The 18,223-nt window shown below is 48.0% G+C and overlaps 1 protein-coding gene across 2 annotated transcripts in view; it reads right to left on the minus strand.

The window, feature by feature from the left end:
* Window positions 1-1,396: 1,396 nt before the first annotated feature.
* Window positions 1,397-18,223, minus strand: part of ASAP3 (ArfGAP with SH3 domain, ankyrin repeat and PH domain 3) — a 72,806-nt gene continuing 55,979 nt past the window's right edge. For both annotated transcript variants that reach the window (XM_028738661.2, XM_077932004.1), the window contains exons 15-26: window positions 18,043-18,176; window positions 16,512-16,606; window positions 16,172-16,352; window positions 15,309-15,394; window positions 13,597-13,712; window positions 12,439-12,506; window positions 11,325-11,432; window positions 9,882-10,125; window positions 8,713-8,986; window positions 7,779-7,950; window positions 6,454-6,576; window positions 1,397-5,728 (exon numbers count right to left, since the gene is read on the minus strand). In XM_028738661.2, the coding sequence (XP_028594494.2) occupies window positions 5,654-5,728; window positions 6,454-6,576; window positions 7,779-7,950; window positions 8,713-8,986; window positions 9,882-10,125; window positions 11,325-11,432; window positions 12,439-12,506; window positions 13,597-13,712; window positions 15,309-15,394; window positions 16,172-16,352; window positions 16,512-16,606; window positions 18,043-18,176 (1,676 nt within the window). In that variant the 3' untranslated portion in view covers window positions 1,397-5,653. The remainder of the gene's footprint in view (window positions 5,729-6,453; window positions 6,577-7,778; window positions 7,951-8,712; window positions 8,987-9,881; window positions 10,126-11,324; window positions 11,433-12,438; window positions 12,507-13,596; window positions 13,713-15,308; window positions 15,395-16,171; window positions 16,353-16,511; window positions 16,607-18,042; window positions 18,177-18,223) is intronic.

The raw sequence follows: 18,223 nt of genomic DNA on the forward strand, positions 1-18,223 counted from the left end.
TTTTAATCAGCAAAGTTGTTGCAATCTAAAAGAGGGATTGGACACACACAACTCCATCCCATTAAGTCCAAGGCTGTCTTCGGGAAAAGTAGGGCACGCAACCACTAACAATGGTTGCCAGTTCGTTTCCGTACTCAATTCAAGCTGCCCCCCCCCCCAAAAAAAAAACCAACTCTGAAAGGCTTCCTTCTTCCCCACAGAACTTTTTGGGTGTTCAGATCAGCAGAGGGAGCTCTCTTGGTCGTTTCATTGCCCCCAGAAGTTGGTGTGTGTGAAAGACAGCCGGCGAGAGGGTCTTCTCTGTGGCAGCTCCTAAACTGTGGCACTCCCTCCTCTGCATCTGAGGCCTTCATTGCGTTCTTCCTGCTGTGTGCTTTGACACCCGAGATATTGGCCCCCAGTCAACTAAACACTTGCACTAGCAGGAGCCAGTGCAATGAGACTTTCCCCTCAATTCTTCCCCCCACCCCAGCCCAAAATCATCCCGGGAGAATTGCCAGAGCTGTATATTGTGGGGCAGATGGTATATTGTTGTTGTTGTTTAGTCGTGTCCAACTCTTCGTGACCCCATGGACCAGAGCACGCCAGGCACTTCTGTCTTGCACTGTCTCCCACAGTTTGGTCAAAAGATGGTATATTAATTGCATATTAATTGCATTCATACATAACCATTTCAGTATTTGTATAGGGGTTCTTCCAAGTGGGGCAGATTGTTCCATCTGGCACGCTATAATACTTTGCACTGAGGGAGCAATCATCATAGTGTGACACTGAATTCCTCCCATTTGTCAGTGTCTTCCCAATTCCTGTGACTGTCATTTGTTTTAAACAATCTTTAATGCTGTATTTCTGAATTGCTAGGAGCTGCTTTGGGACCTTATGTTGATGAGAGAGTAGTAAATCAAATGAACCCCAACCCCAGCTGGGGAAACATGCACTGCCCAGGAAAACTTTCTCCATTGTCCTTTTGACACTAGGTGAATATCTTTTTTTATTGTCCTACATCAGATGTGGGATATGTTGCTGCACTGCAGTTCCCATCAGCTCCAGCAAGCGTGCCCAATGAATGGCCAGGGATGATGGGAGCTGTAGTACAGCAACATCTGGAGGGCCAAAAGTTCTCCACTTTCCAGGAACTTTTAACCTTAAGCAGCTTGGAGGCTTACTGCCAGGTCCTCATCCAACTCCCTCCCTCCCTCCTCCTCTCTTACCTACTGCTCCTTTGCGACTGCCCATGAGGACTAGGAGGATGGCTGTGGTTTGTTTGTATTTCACTCCAGATCCTTGTGTAATGAGTTGATATGCAAATATTTGAAATAAATAAAACTATGGTGACAGGAAGCCAACTAGGGCACGAATCACACCAAAGTACTACTAGTAAAAAGAAAAGAAAAAATCATCAATCAGAACTTTTATTAGAAACAACAACAAAAAAGATAGGAACAAAAGACAGTACATTTTCAGATGGCATATTCAACTTATCTCCCAACAACTTCTTGCCTTTTTTTAATATATAAAAATGCAGTGTTTCAGAGAGCAGCAGACTTGTGGTATCAGCCCCATACCCGACGAGGGTTATGTTGGTCCAAGAAAACAATCACAGATCCAAATACCTGTGTCGTACTTTTAAATTCAGTGCAAACAAATTTTGGAGGGGGTAACCGGGTTGAAAATTTCTGCAACAAAACCAAGATAGGTGCCTGGGAAGACAATCTGAGGGAAGCAATCTAGTTTAGAGGTATATGACAGGCCTGTGGTGCACACTCAGGAGGAATGGCTGGAGAGGGCTGCCTCCAGGGTCTGTTGCCAGAGGCCATCACCCCACTCTGCCCAACGATGGGACTGGCCCTGCTTTCATTAGTTTGGGAAACGGGGGGGGGGGGAATGAAACACAGTCCTGCCCCCCTGCTCCCAGTGCTGAACTCAATTTCAGACAGCTTCAAAGTATTAGCTAACATGTAAACTTCTATACCAGGAGCCTCTAACATGACACCTTATAGGTGCCAGTGTACCCAGTACCTTCCATGGCACCCACAAAAGGGTGCCACATTGCCTCAAAAAATCAACCATGTGAGAGATACTGTTTGCTCTTCCTGTTTCCACTGGCTCAGCCTCTCCCTAGTACAGCAAAGCTATTATGCCATGCCCCTCACGGCAGCCATTTTGTGACCTAAGGCACTTTTTACAAAAAGTTCTAAATGTAGCCCACTGACCCAAAGGTTGGCAACCCCTGTACTACACAATAATTACATATTTACAGAGTGATCTTAAAGGGCTGCTGGGCAGCGAGGAATGACTTGGATTGCTATGCCAGTGGCTAGAATCATGAACAAGCACTTTGTACTGCAACGTTTTGTTGCAGCCCCCTTATATCACCCTCTTTTTTTGTCTTTGAGACAATTAGAATCCTATCTTTTAAAGAAGTAGAGGAAGATCTGTGATAATTAGGTAGGCATACTTTGTGCCAGAAACCAGATTCTGTGCACAGAAGACACACATAAATCCAGGTTTGAGAATGAAAATGGGAGTTTCCTGTTTGTCCCATCCAATCACCTCAATGGTTATTCCATTCATGTATTTGGTCAGGAACCCCACAAACTGAAACAGGCCTTAGTTGACCTATTAGTCCTTAACATATTCTGTGTCAGTGAGTTCCACAGGACTGTCGGGCACAAGACAACGAAGCAGAAAGACATGAACACAGCAAACTGCATAATGCCCCTTGACCCCACATCCCTTCTTCCTGGAGAATGTATGCTGGGGTTGGCTGAGAGAACAATACTTACTCTGCTGGTAGACTTTCTGCCCAATGTACTAGGCGTTACTTAAAAGGAACATAAAAGCCTGCCTTGCACTGAGCCAGATAAAAACCAAGCTAGATGGATCGTTTATTATCTGGTAGCAGCTCTCCAGGGTTTAAGGCAGGGAATCTTTCCCATCTGTACCTGGAGATGCCAGGGACGGAGACCTCCTTCTGCATGCAAAGCAGATGTTCTCCCTACCAAGCTACTCATCTACAGCTGGTAGCTGAGCAAAAATAATAAATTCAGCTCTGGTTGTTCTTGGTGCTGAAAAAGCAGCTTAAAACAACTTTGCTTGTTTAAATCATCTTACATCTGGGGCCTGGTTTGATTCCGTTTTGGAACCAGCAAAGCTTTCGCTGCCTGATGCGTCCACATTATTCATGCATCCTTTGCAAAGAAATCTGCAGGGTGCTCACTGCGGAAAAGAACCAGCTGTTTAAAGATTGCCCTGAACTTTTCACACCCTGGGGAAAGGGCCAGAGCATGTATAATGATATTGCTTCTCTTTAAAACTGGTCAAACCAGACTGGAGCATTTGAAGGTGAGGACGGACATGGTATTTAAAAGGGCAGTCACAGTGAGTTCTTCACCCATGAGAGCCAAAGTGGATTTGCTATTTCCACAGCAGATATACCTATCAGCAAGACAACCCCACGGGTTCAGACATCTACTCATCTTTCTGATGGGCCATCCACCTCTTAAAACGTCTGGAGTGGTACATTCACATTTATTCATTTTTTTTTAAAGTAACATTTTAAAAACAGTTGCAAACCTAATTGTGGGATTTGGGGAGGGATTTCATTGTCGGGGAGAACTGCCAATTTGGCAACTCCCACAGCTGCTTTCCTTTTTGTTCAAAATTTAACCATTCTGCAGACTTGCAGAATTGGTTTTCTCATAGCTTGGCAGGAGAGGATCAAAAACAGGACAAGGGCACTTTCCAAACTGGCTGAGCAGTTCTAAAAATATTGGGCTGGATCTTATGGCGTACTGCCCTACCAACCTCAGTCTGCTCTCAGCCAGCCCACACTGGCCTGTCTTCTTAACGACAACCAGTCCCGGCTCCCAGCCTCCTCCATAGCCCCTGTACCACTCAGCAGGGAACAGGACAGGGAGAAAACTAGAATTACTTGTCTGCATCTGCCCTTGGCTCTAGGTCCTCCTACTGTTGGCCTCCCTGCCTTCCCAGTGGTGGCTGGTGCCCAAATCCAAACAACAAGAAGTTTGGATTCAGCCTGAAAAGCTTCCAAAGTGCAAGCAGCAGTGGTTTCAAAACATTACTCTACAGAACTCACAGATTCCACAGGAAGTTATCAGGAGCTCCATAATGTAGAAAATCAATTTGTTCTCTGTTGCTCCAAGAGTAGAGCCAAAGAGTGGAAGTCACAAGGAAACAGATTTTGGCTAATAGGAGACATGTCCTAATTGCTAGAACTGTTCGACAGAGGAACAGACGGCCTCATGAGGTGGTGGTCTTTCCTTTGCTGAAGGTATTTGAGCAGAGGTGCAACCAGCTTCTGCCAGGGATGCTGCAGCTGCAAGATTCCTGCAGTGTGCAGGAGGTTGGACCTCTAAGCTCCCTTCTGACTTAAAACAGTCTATGATTCTGTAATTCTGTTAGTGATAATGGCAGACAGGCTGGTCAATATGGGCCCCAAGACATTTTGCAGCCTGAAGGAGAGCTACAGATGCCCCCACTAGTGCCCAACACTTTGAAAAGCTTTGCTTTATCAGACATGAGTTCTGCCCTTCATCAATCTTCTTCATTTGGAGGGCAGTGACTTCCATGAGATGTGGAAAAGCTGTGGCTGTCCTGGCAGAACGCAGTCCCTGAAAGGTGAATAGTGGAGGCAAGCCCTGGAGTTTGCACACCATTATCCAACTTCTCCAGCAGCGCACACCTGGTGCCTAACAGATATAGCCACACAGGACCCTGCTTTATGCAAAGTCAGACCACTGGCCCATCTTGCTCAGCACGGTCGACACTGATTGGCAGCAGCGCTCCAGGGCTTTGGGCAGGGGCCTTCTTCATCCCCTCCTGGAGATGCCATCAGGAATCGAACCTGGGACTTTATGAATGAAAAGCAGGTGCTCTACCACTGAGCTGCAGCCCTTCCCCTAAAGGGCACTCTCAACTGACTAGGCCAGCTGGGACCAACCAAGGCTCCCAGAATCGTCTGCACACAGCAGATATGAAGATACTCTGCACTGGATGAAGAGATGCAAAAACGGATCCATGAGGGTAGGATATTTGACCTCTACTGGTCAAATGAATCCTCATGGGGCTGGAGCAGGATGTGCAGCAGCTCTGAAGCCCTGCCAAAGGCCTGGGCTTGGTTTTCCAAGTCTCCAGCATATATGCATTTGCTGCATGTTTTCAGATTTCTCTTGGAAGCAGGGCTCATCCCTCCTGACTGTCGTAACAGAAGCCGAGATTGCTACGGAACCAAACACTGCACTAGGAGTCTGCATCCCACCCACGTGTACATTTGGTCTCGAGCGAGAAAATCAAACGGAGGCAGAGATGACTTGGAGATGGAGCCTCCACAGCCAACGAGAAGATACCTCAGTTGCGTGAGGCTGCAAAAAGAAGCCAGAAAAAGTCAACCAAGCAACATCGGCAGAGCTCCCGGTCTTTCTCCTGGTCCTGCTTAACAACAGCAATGAAAACAGTAGCCAAGCCAAAGCCAGTGGCTTCTTCCCAAGGATATGATCAAGGAAGTGATTGCGCAGATGGCATCCTATGGAGAAGAGCAGGCTCAAAGGAGATGGGGCGAGTCCGCCTTAGGTCTGCAAAGCAGCTCAGGCAGACTCCTCTCTGCAGCTGGAACGTGAACAAAATGGTCCCATCAGTCTTGCAACGGGTGGACAAAGCTGGAGGGGAAAACTCCCGTTCTTGTGCCATCGCCTTCAATGAAACCGATCTGTGTGGGGAAAGAAACAAGACGAAGACAGGATCAAAAGAGGTGGGGGAAGGCAGACGAAAGAGAGGCTCTTGCAAATGTACTTTTCATAGCATCTGCCTTATTATCCCCCCCCCCCAAAAAAAAAACATTCTTAGGTGCAAATCTGCAACGGACCTTCCGCATGACCGCAATCATTTCATTGTTTTTGAGTGTGACTGCGCTCTTTTCCTTCTGTAGAATTGATGGGATATGCCTGCAACGAGGCTCGCTCTTTCGATTGGCAGAAATAGCAGTGGTGACCAAGACAGCCTCCTAATCTCTGCTTAACCAACATGTCCGTAGCAACCATCAGTACTTCCCAGACAAAATTTGAGTAGAGCGACCAGAGTATCCACTGCTGAGTATGATGAGCACAAGAAGTTTCTGATGTCTGCTGTGGGGAAATGTCAGGAACAGCGTTTCTGGAATACCGGGCACACTTATAAAGATGGATTTCACTAGTGGGAGGGAAGGGGAGAGGTATGACGTAAGGAGCCTCAACACATCACTCGTAAAGAAGGGAAAGAGCGCAATTGTGCAAGGAAATGATTATAGCGGTGCAGAAGGTCCATTGCACATACACACCCGTGTTGGAAAAAACATGCCTTTGATAGTACCATCCTCCTGCCTTCCTTCATTCCTTCCCAAGCTAGAAGGAACAGTGTTCCCCCGCTTTGTCCCATGGAGGAAGCAGCAACACTCACCCAACTTTGATCATCCTCTTCCCGTGTCACCACAATCACTTCACCCTTGGAGAAAGTCAGCTCCCGAGCCTTGTCCCCCTTGCAGTCAACCAAGGCCATGACTCTCTTCGGCCGTCCCTTAGCCTGCAAAAATGAAAAACGGTAGTCGTCAGTTCTACACAACCCTCTTTCCCTTTTACAACTGAGCCACAGCCCTTCCGTGGTTCTGTGAAGCCTAAACAGAATTGCAAACAGGCACCTCATTGATGAAAGGGTGCAGAGTCACCCACCCCTAGCCACAGGTTACCCAACCCTGCCGAAAGCCTTGTCACCCATTCTGCAAGCCAGCAGTGGAGAACCTGTGACACCTCCCCCTCCCAGATGTTGTAAGACTACATCATCCCTGATATGCATATTTATTGTGGATTTTTTTGGGGGGGGGGGTTAAGCTGTTTGAATTTCACACTTAGCCTTAGGATTCTTAGCAATCTCTGCTGGGCACCCCTTTACCTTATTTACTCGAATCTAATGCTCACCTCTTTGGCCAAATTACACTGCAAAAATCAAGGTGTGCATTAGATTCGATGGCACATTTACTTTCGCCAGCAAATACTTTTATTGGTTTCAAGGTTCTGAAAATTAAGGTGCGCATTAGATTCAATAACACATTAGACTTGAGTAAATACTCAAGTCTATTTACTTATTTATTTAGTAAATAAATTTATTATTTATTTACTAAAGCACATGTTGCCTACTCTTCAGCCAAAAGAAAAAGAGGAAAGGAAAGCCTCCTGCAGAGGCTTTTCAATATCTGTAATAAGAGAGTTCTTGTCCTAAAGGCTTGCAATTAAGACACAACTCAAAAGGAAAAGGGGTTGGGAGGGAAGAGGGAAAAAGCAAACTCAGGTATTAGGCCTTAGTTACAGATTTCTTCCAACAAGCAGCTGGAACGGAAACAGCTCAAGGAGGAAGAGAAGCCAAAAGTTTCTGGGCTCTCAGCTGATTCAGTCCTGCCTTTCCCTGTGCTATAGCCTGCACATATCCCCATAGGAAAGTTCTACGCCTCATCCTGCCTTTGAAGCTCACAAGAGGTCCATCATTCTTTCCTACCAGCCATACATGCTCTTCGCCTGAAGCCTCTAGGGGCAACCACAACCTCTTTCCACAACAGCCTTTATCATCTGAACTTACTTCTCAATGACTCGATTACTGAAATGGATGCACACTGACTATTGGCCCCAGATACCGAATGCTGACAGTGCTCACCGATGTTGTGTTCAAGAGGAAATCCCAAACCACGTGGAAAACTTGTTTGAACCACAGCATCACCATCTCACAGAACTCACCGGGGCAAACCTTCTTGGCATCGGCACGGGGGGAGGCGTCTGGGCCAGCATCGGAGACTTGCAGGAAGGCAGTTCTTCTGGGCAACCAGAGCTCTGAGGGGAAAGTGGGGTGCCAGGCAACTTGCCCACCGAGCCACTACTGATCCGCCGATAGGATCGGGTGCTCTCAGAGCTGTAGAGGGAAGAGAAAGTGCATGTAAACAAAGGGTAGCCAAGGAACCTCCTGCATGCCAGGAAAGGGCAGCGCCACAGGCAAAAGCGGGTGGAGCCACAGATGTGACTCTAATCCTTGTACACTCCAGCCAGAAACGCATCTCCCCACCAGGCAAGCAAGGCACATTCCAGCCAGGCAAAAGCACTCAAGGGAGGTGCAGATCAAGGCTGGTATGGGCTGTGGCCCAGTGTGAGTCCTGAACCCCAGGCCCGAGGTTTTCCAGCCTAGCCCTAGAGCAAGGGTAGCAATACATGCCTGGTGGTCTGCACTCAGTTCAGAACTAAAAATAACATTAGTTTGGCTGAGGCGGGACAGAAGGGAGCAAAGGCTCCATCTGCACTATGCGTTTAAAGCATCATCATACCACTTTGAACAGCTATGGTTTCCTCCAAAGAATGCTGGGAAGCCAGGGTGCTTTAAAAATTGATCCCTCTCTCTGCAGAACTCTTGGAAATGCAGCTCTGGGAGAGGAAGAGGGGGTCTCCTAACAACTCTCAGCAACCTTAACAAACTACATTTCCCAGGATTCTTTGGGGGGAAGCCATGACTGCTTAAAGTGGTACGATACCGTTTTAAAAGTATAGTGCAGATGGTGCCAAAATCAGTTTTCCCCTGGCCATTTATGGTAACCATACCTTGGACTAGACCCTTGAAGCCGCTGCTAACCTACAAGGTGCTTGGCTTTCAGGCCTTTCCACAACTGACACCTCCTGGTCTCACCTGAACTTGACTGGGTTGGCTTGTCCTTGTTCTGGAGAGGTCCCAGGAGAAGGCTGTAGCACTGTCGCCTGACTGGGGTCCGATCTTCTGCGCAGGGATCCACTTTCCTTTTCGGAGCAGGTTTCCCAGTAGGCTGTGCCTTTGACTTCCACAGAATTGCGGAAGCTCGGTGGCTGCCGGGACGTGCCCCCATCTGGCATTCCAGGAACGCTGGAAGTGGACGAGTGCCGCCCCTCAGGGACATCTGGCGACTGAGGCAAGGACTCTGAGGGGTCTAGAAAGAAATGGGGAATGGATTACTTACTGAAGCAGAAACAGAGATCTCAGAATTACATTGGCTAAGTAAACAGAAGGATGGAGGGTTGTAGTCAATGTTAGCCATACTCAGAGTCATCTATATCCACAGAACTATACCTAGCACCCGTAACTGCAGTTCTCAAGATCCTTCAGGGAAAGCCATGTATCTTAAATGTATAGTATGGATGTAGCTAATGCTAATGGACATGACTAACTTAGGCCCTTTAGTTTTAATGGGTCTATTAGGAGTAAAACCTAGTTGGGTATATCCTGGACACTTTTTTCATACCGGGAAGGAGTGAGCACTAAATAGAAGGTATCAGGCAATGATTTTAGTGCTTAATGGAGATACTGGATACAAGCTCCCAATGGATGTTAAGATCTTTCTACTCGGAGCACATAGGCAGCTGCTTAGGAGTTTGGCGATTACAGGGAGGGCATTACTGACTGCAAAACTGAAGGCAAGAACATCTGCTAGATATGCAAACATCAAAATGTAAGAATCAGAATGTCTGTACACATAAACTTAACATAATAAATATTTTTGTGAGGGGAAATTATTTAATCACAAGATGGGTTCCATTTTATTCAACTCTCCAGCCAATGTGCCCCAAGAAAATGTCCATGTAGAAGTCTTGGCTATAATCTAAGATATAATGCATAGACACACACATACAGTATGTATAATATAAATATAATACATGGGTTTTACGCACATTGTGAATTTAGATATTGTATAATATGTGTCTCTCTGTGTGTATACACACTTCATTTTCCAGTTGCAACAGACTTGCTCTTTTTCTACTGGGGCTGTGATGCACACATTTGTGCAAAGCATGTGGTTAGCCTTGTCTCTGTTTGGCTCTACTTACCCAACGCACTCTGCCCTGGTTTTGTCTTGGAATTCCCTCTGGTGGGATTTTTGACTGGCAGCGGTGGTGGGGTCTCCTCACTCTTTGAGCTTCGCAGGCCAGGCCGTGAGGGGACCAGGATGGTCTCATAGGTCTTGTTGCTGATGTCTATACCTGTGCAACTCCACCTGTTTGGAGGGAAGAGGGCAGGCTGGCCTGTGGTCGGAGACGATGAAGACCCAAAAGACCGCTGCAGTGGGCTCACCTATCGGAGAAAGCAGCAAAGCTCTGTTTCAATATCCCTATACCTCTTAGCTCACTTTTCCCCAGCCTAGTGCCTCCCAGACTTCGTTGGATTACAACTTCCCTCATCTCTCACCACTGAGCCATACTAGCTGTTGTCTCAAAACATCTGGGGCGCATGACATCAGAAGAAGACTGTACTAGAGGCTCATTCCCTTCTTTCACTGCACTCAGGACCAGTTCCTGAAACTAACCCTTCCTCTGAGCCTTAAGGGCCTCTCCATGGCTCAAAAGCACATTCCAATTTGAGGCAGCAAATGGTGTCGAAATCGGTGCACATCTGAAGAGCAAGAGCGAAGACCAAAGGAGTGAACCAGAAGAGCCCTGGCTAAAGACCCATCTACTTCACTTTTCACAGTGGCCAACATGATGCCTCCTGATAACCTACAAGGAGGATATGAAGGCAACAGAGCTCTTCCATTGATACTTCTCAGCTGGTATCGGAGACAGACTACCTCAAACCATGAGGTTGTGTGGCTGGAGAGAAAGTAATGTGGTGAGAGAAACAGGCCAGTCTAGACAGGTGGAGGACCTTGCAATGAAGTTACAGTCAAGCTGTGACTGTGGATGCAATGTTTATGAATCTGTTAAAGGCTTTTACCAGCTCCTTCCTTGTATAACCCCAGGCTGGCCATGTAGATCCAGCCCTCAGAACCCAAGAACAGTCCTCCTGGATCAGACCAGAGGCCCATTAGGTCCAGCATCCTGTTCTCGCAGTGCCCAACCAGATGTCTATGGGAAGCCCAAAAGTCGGACATGAGTGCAACAGCGACACTCCAAACTTGTGATTCCCAACAACTGGTATCCAGAAACATTCCATCTTAGACAATGGAGGTAGAACTTAGCCTGCCCTCCATGAATGCCTGACCATATTTTAAAACCCTCACAGCATCTTGTGGGAACAAATTTCATAACCATGTGCCCTCTGGTTTCCCAACCACAGGACGTCATTTACCAGGGCAACCAAAGGGCAAGACATCCTTACAGCAGCTTCAATTCTTTGGTCTGCAAAGAAATACCTTCAGAGGATTTACACTGCATAGGACTGACTACAAGTTCCATGATCCCTAACCACTGGCCATGTTGACTGGGGCTGATGGGAGCTGGGCTCCCCACTTCTGAAATAGGACAAACACAGTCAGAGCTCCTAACACACAGCACCTTCTCATCCAGCTCATCTTCACTGTCGTAAGAAAACTCCTGAGGGGTTTCCCAGTCGTAGTCCAAGTGTATCTGGGAAGCCAATTTCCCTGCCTGGGCTTGCTCCAGCTGTAAACAAAGAGGACACAGAGACTCCATCGTCAGTTTACCAATGAGAAAGACCCTTCTGGTTCCTGCAAGTGCTGTAGTGCTGCAAAACCTAGCACGCTTGGGGACACAATGGGGCTTACCCTCCCCCCCCCCAAGAAATCATGCACTGCAATCCTTCCAAATGCAATGATGGGGCTGCTCCTAACAGTGCAAACCATATCTACTCAGAAGTAAGTCCCACCAAGCTCAATGGATTCAACAACCAAGGAAATGTGGAGGCCAGAAACCGTCTTGGCTGTGAGTCCCAGAAGACATGCTCCCTACAGGCCTTTTCCACCTGGCCTGGGAAGGTGGAACCTTGACTGACTCCAGCTACAAAAGCTGAGGCTGCTGAACGGACTCTTGGGCAGGGGTATTGTTGGGGGGGGGGTTGTTGCTGTTATTGATTTTTTTAATATCTTAATTTTATAATCTTATAATGGAAATTGCTCAATTTGGTTGCATATTTTTTGATGTTTAAATTTATTGTGTCCATTCCTGTTACGTTGTGATTATGTATTTTTTTCCCATGTTGCACCCCACCTTGAGCATCGTTTGAACTAGGGAAAGGTGGCAGACAGATTAAATTAAGTATGCATGCATGTAAATGTTCTTAGGACTGTAGCCATAGCCAGTCAATTCCAGCTCGCTAACAAGCACTGTTTGCAGGGTGTCCTCTGCCTGGACCTCAAGGACCCTCCGCAAGCCACACCCCTCACCAGTCCTTTGCCACACCCTCCTCAAATGCCTTTGCCTGTCTGGAATGTGGCCGTGGGCAGTGATAATGCCCACCTTTCCTTCAAGGAGCTCAAGATGACATATCATATTCTTTCCTTCCTATTTAACCCCCACAGCAACCCCACGGGGTAGGTTAGGGCAGCAAATAGTGCCTGCTGCAAAAATCACCTAGCTAGCTTCATGGCTGAATGAGAAATTGAGCTCTGGCGTCTGGAGAAATTGACCCCTAGCTTCACCCCCAACCTACCAAGTCTTCACACTCGGCATGCTTGTACCTCCTCGCCACATCCAGAGGTGTTTCACCAGCTGCATTTACTGAACAGAGAGAGAAAAACAAAGCAAGGCTGTAGAAGGTGTGGAGGGGGGAAGGGGGCATTTCAATATATTACCCCCACTTGAAAGAGGGCATAGAGCTGTTGACGTATGTGGGCTTCCCTTGAATTGAGCCAGAAGCTGCAGTTAGTGCAGAATGCTTCAGCATATAACACCTCGCTCACAGATCTGCACCGGCTGCTGATTTGCTGCAGGGCTGAGTTCAAGGCGTTGCTGCTATCGGTATAGAAAGCCCTTCATAACTTTGCCTCCGAGATCTCCTTACCCCATATATATCCGCTTCAATCTGCAGAACTGCTCCTGTTACAGGTGCCACATAATACCGTTCAGTGTGGCGGCACCTAAACTTTGGAACTCCCTGCCTAGTGACATCAGCCGGGCGCCTTCACTTATCAAGTACTCTTTTCGGCGCCTGCTAAAAACATTTTTGTTTAGGCGAGCTTATCCAGAATGCCGATGTGTGTTTTAACCTGATTTTAGTTTATCGTCAATTTAATTTTCTTCCTGGACACTTTAAACTGTTGTTTTTAACTGCTTTTACCAAGAATTTTATGGTCTAATTATTATTATTATTTTGCAAACCGCTTTGATGTTTTTTTGCAATCAAGCAGTGTACAGTGGTGCCGCGCAAGACGAATGCCTCGCAAGACGGAAAACCCGCTAGATGAAAGGGTTTTCCGTTTTGGAGGTGCTTCGCAAAATGAATTTCCTATGGGCTTGCTTCGCAAGACGAAAATGTCTTGCGAGTTCCTTCAGGGTTTTTTTTCCTCCCCCCCCCCTTTTTCCCAAGCCGCTAATCAGCTGATCCGCTAAGCCGCTAAGCCACTTAACAGCTGATCCGCTAAGCCCGCTAATAGCGCTAATCCGCTAAGCCGCTAATGGGCTTGCTTCGCAAGACGAAAAAACCGCAAGACGAAGAGAATCGCGGAACGGATTCTTTTCGTCTTGCAAGGCACCACTGTATAAAGTGTGTGAAATAACCAAACCAAGGCTCATTTTGTGCATGCCTGGAGAGAAGTGTGCTTATGTATTTGCACATCTTAGAGGAAGTCACCTGGGGGCCGTATCCTACCTGCATTTGTAGAGGCTTTCCCCTTCAGCAGGAGCTTGATGCAGTTGGGCTGATTATACTGGGCCCCGTAATGCAGGGCTGTGCTCCCATCTGGAGTGGGCCGGTCCACATTTCCCCTGAACACAGACAAGACAACAAAGGGCAAAATCCAGCTTTTTTAAAAAAAGAAACTGAAAACACAAAGCCTAGTTTGTCAGTTCTCATGGCTGTAGGGGAGATCTCCTTAATCTTCCTCATGCCCATCTCCTCTCTCCAGGCTTTTCAGTCACCCCCTTTCTGTCCTTATTTTAGAAAAGAAGTCTGAATTAGCCAGAAATTCAGAGTCTTGGAGTTGTGTGCAACGCAGCACTAAGCAGATAATTCCATCAGCACCAGAAACTCTCCTTGTGCAACAGAACAGTCTCTCCCTAAATCTGTTCTAGGGGTTCCTTCCACCCTCCAGAGCAGATTTTGGGGTGGCATAGTGTGTGCACAGGATGGGGGGTGGGGAGGAGCGGAGGGGAAAATCCCCTTGCACTAATGCAAAATTTTAGTTGAATTCCACCTATACGTTTTGCTAATGAGATCTGCATCAACAATAATACACTAAACTTAATGAGAGTAGAGAGACCATAGCTCAGAGGCTGCATGCAGAAGGACGCAGGTTCAATCTGCCTCATCTCCATGTAAAACTGGGCAGGACCTTAGCCTTAGACCCTGAAGAACCATGGCCAGTCAGTGTGGACAATACTGAGCTAGAAGAACTAATGATTTGACTCGGGTAAGGCTGCTTTCTGTGGGACGCGGGTGGCGCTGTGGGTAAAACCTCAGCGCCTAGGACTTGCCAATCGTATGGTCGGCGGTTCGAATCCCTGCGGCGGGGTGAGCTCCCGTCGTTCGGTCCCAGCTCCTGCCCACCTAGCAGTTCGAAAGCACTCTTAAGTGCAAGTAGATAAATAGGTACCACTTTATAAGCGGGAAGGTAAACGGCGTTTCCATGTGCTGCGCTGGTGCTGGCTCGCCAGAGCAGCTTCGTCACGCTGGCCACGTGACCCGGAAGTGTCTCCAGACAGTGCTGGCCCCCGGCCTCTTAAGCGAGATGGGCGCGCAACCTTAGAGTCGGACACGACTGGCCTGTACGGGCAGGGGTACCTTTACCTTTAAGGCTGCTTTCTATGTTCCTCTAAGTTCAGGGTTCTTGCCAGCCATTCCTTCCAAACAGGACACTCCATTTCTCTATCCCCACGCCTCTAGTTTTATATTTCTTTCTAACATTTCTCACATTCTGTGCCCACTGAGCATGCTCAGTTCTTAACAGGCTATTTGGGAGGGCAGGGATCTCCTTAAGTTTTTGTGTCTAAAGATTTTGTACCTTTGGAAAACTCAAGATTCCCTTAAGCAAGCTTGATAACTCCTCCTTGGTCACATCTGCACCATACATTAAAAGCACATGGCTCCTGGAACTGCAGTTCCCTGGCACAAGGTTACAATTCCTGGCACCCTTTATGAACTACACTTCCCAGGATTCTTTGGGGGAAGCCACGTGCTTTAAAAGTGACCCTGATTTCTCAGTGGCCCCATTTCTATCAGCACCCACCAGCTGTGCCCACTATTAGGCAGAGTGATATCACATCCAACTGAACCTAATTGCACAACCTAATTGTGCAGAATTCTGCCTTCCTGCGTACCTCCTTGTCTATAGGTAGTGGAGAGTTCTCCACGCTGAGCCTTACCCGTTCTGAATAATGAAGTCAACCAGGGGGAGGGAGGTCTTGTTGGCATAGCGCACAGCCAGATGCAAAGCCCGCTCACCTGGTTCCTATGAGAAGGGCAAAGAGGCAATACTTTGCAAACCTTTCTGGGCTAGAGCTCTGCTCTGATAGATCAAGTCAGATGAGGTGGGGGAAGGACAAAAACCAATCAACCACAAGTCAAAGGAAATCCTGTGTAAGCTGCCTGGGTGTTGGCTCTACTGTTTGGGGTCCCTGCCTCTACCAACCACTCCTATATCGGGAAGTTTTTAATGTTTGATGTTTTAGTATGTTTTATATATGCTGTAGGGACGCGGGTGGCACTGTGGGTAAAAGCCTCAGCGCCTAGGGCTTGCCAATCGAAAGGTCAGCGGTTCGAATCCCCACGGCGGGGTGCGCTCCCGTTGCTCGGTCGCAGCGCCTGCCAACCTAGCAGTTCGAAAGCACTCCCGGGTGCAAGTAGATAAATAGGGACCGCTTACCAGCAGGAAGGTAAACGGTGTTTCCGTGTGCTGCACTGGCTCGCCAGATGCAGCTTTGTCACGCTGGCCACGTGACCCGGAAGTGTCTCCGGACAGCGCTGGCCCCCGGCCTATAGAGTGAGATGAGCGCACAACCCTAGAGTCTGGCAAGACTGGCCCGTACGGGCAGGGGTACCTTTACCTTTACCTTTACTATATATGCTGTAAGCCAGCCGGAGTGGCTGGGGAAACCAGCCACCACAATGTGGCAGGCCATTATTTATGGGGTCTTGTGATGCCGAAATGCTTCCAGCTAGCTAAGTGATGGTTCACACCTCGTTCCAGTGTTTCCCCTGCGCACACACTCAGTTTTATTCTGCTCACCTGGCCTTCGGGGCTGGCTAGAGGTTTGGACAGGTCGTGGCCCTCTGCAAAGGCCTGAAGCAGAGCCAGGAGATCCCTGCTCCGGATTGCTTCCCAGAGGCGGCAAGGCTCATCCCTGGCCACTTTGTGAACGTACTTGCGCTCCATGTACTTGGCCATGATGAATTCCTTCCGGGCATTCCTGTGTGGAGGGAAGATGGAGAGGTCTCAAACACAGCACCTGTCGTCCAACCCACTGCAGTGCAGGAGACCCTGCCCACAGCTGTCCCAGGGTGGGCTCGAAGCGCCAACCTTCTGGTTAACAACCAATGCACTCCTGCCCATTTCAGTTTCTACTCACATATCGCTGCTTGAGGAGGGTTTCGGGCTAACGGGGACTGGCAAAGTGGCCTCCATGACTTCATTAAACTTGGCATTGCCAATGCTGACTGCCAGCTGTAAGAACAAGGAAAGGAACTGGTGTTATGTATTTCCATGAAGACATACAGGCTTTGGGTGGGTAGGTGGGGGGGGAGGTCCTGGGCAAAATCTCTCCCTGCCGGGCCCCCTCTTCTGTTTTAAGAGGCCTTCCCAGGCTTCCTGACAATGGTTTGGGAGGATCAGTGGTGCTCTGAGAAGCGATGAGAGCGCACCATTAAAAACACTCCCCACAATGCCCCAGGGAAACAGGGCATTGTGGGAAATGGGAACGTAGGCTAGACCCAACTGTCTGGCCAGGGGGGGAGAAAATGAAAAGGAGGCCCAGGGCAGGCATCAGCAGTGGGTGTTGCCTAAGGATGCCATGTGACAATAATAATACTGTAGGTAGAAGAGCTTCCCATACGTGTCATTTGACTAGTTGGTATGGCAATCCAAGGCAAAAAAACCTCCCCTCGCCCTTCTCTACTCCGGACAGCAAGTGAAATCAATTTTGTTTAGGGAGCCGTTAGAGGAGGACAGGGATAAGAGGATTTAGGAAACTCTTTGCTGCTTAACTTTCTGTATTTGTTGCCTCAGACATTTGGGCAGCACCAGTGATGGGATGATTTGCTCTGGCTACATTGCTATAATATGTTTATGCATTTTGATTACTTTCTCTTATCCTTGAAAATCTAAACTACGCTAAAAGAAAATGACGGCATTTTAACCCAATATATACTTTAAGTCCTCACAACCACCCTGAAGGTATGAAAAGGCATAGAGTATAAAAAGGAAAGGGGGTCCCTGATTAATTCTCCACAAGGAGCCTTTCCTTCTTTATTTTAGGGCCAGGGTGGGGAACATACGTTGGACTACAATTCCCATCACCCCTGACTATTGACTATTCTGGCTGGGGCTGATGGGAGCTGGAGTCCAGCAGCTTTAGGTGGGCCACAGGTTGCCTATTCCTATTTTGGGCTATCAAGCTTCTGCCTTTCCCAGCAGCGTCACTTTACAGACAATGTGTCGCTCTTAGGGACACAGCAGCTACTGTCATGCAAGAAGAGATCTAAAGCAGCAAGACTGGGGAAACTATGGCCCTCCAGATGTTGTTGGGACTACAACTCCCATCACCCTTGACCACTGGGCCATGCTGGCTGGGGATGATGGGAGTTGGGAGTCCAGCAACACCTGGAGGGCCAGAGATCCCCTACCCCTCATCTAAAGCAACTCCAAGGGCACTTAGCCGGTTCCTGCTAGATTTAAAATCCATTTGTAGGCACAAAAATACCTGGTTTTACACCAGATTTAGCTTCCCACTGTTGTGCAGGTGAGTTCAGGATGCCAAAGAACTTGATGCCACCATGGAGGAAGCAACTTTGACAGTGTGGCTACAAAAGAGAGAAGTAAGGAGGCAAAACAGAAGTGGGGAAAGGCGCCCTCTGTTTCCAACGCACAGCCTTTGTGCTTACCAGCAGTTCAGAAGTGCTGAGCACATCCAGGGTCAAAGACTGGATTCGGGAGTAGTGCACCCCCAACTCACGGTGGATCCCTGAACACTCGATGCATGTCAGAATGCCAAGGTTGGTGGAGAGCCACGTGGGATCTGAGAGAGAAGCCAAGTACAGAGATGCTACATGAAAAAGGCGTTTT

The sequence above is a fragment of the Podarcis muralis genome, chromosome 7 (assembly GCF_964188315.1).
Source record: "Podarcis muralis chromosome 7, rPodMur119.hap1.1, whole genome shotgun sequence".
Lineage (NCBI taxonomy): Eukaryota > Metazoa > Chordata > Lepidosauria > Squamata > Lacertidae > Podarcis > Podarcis muralis.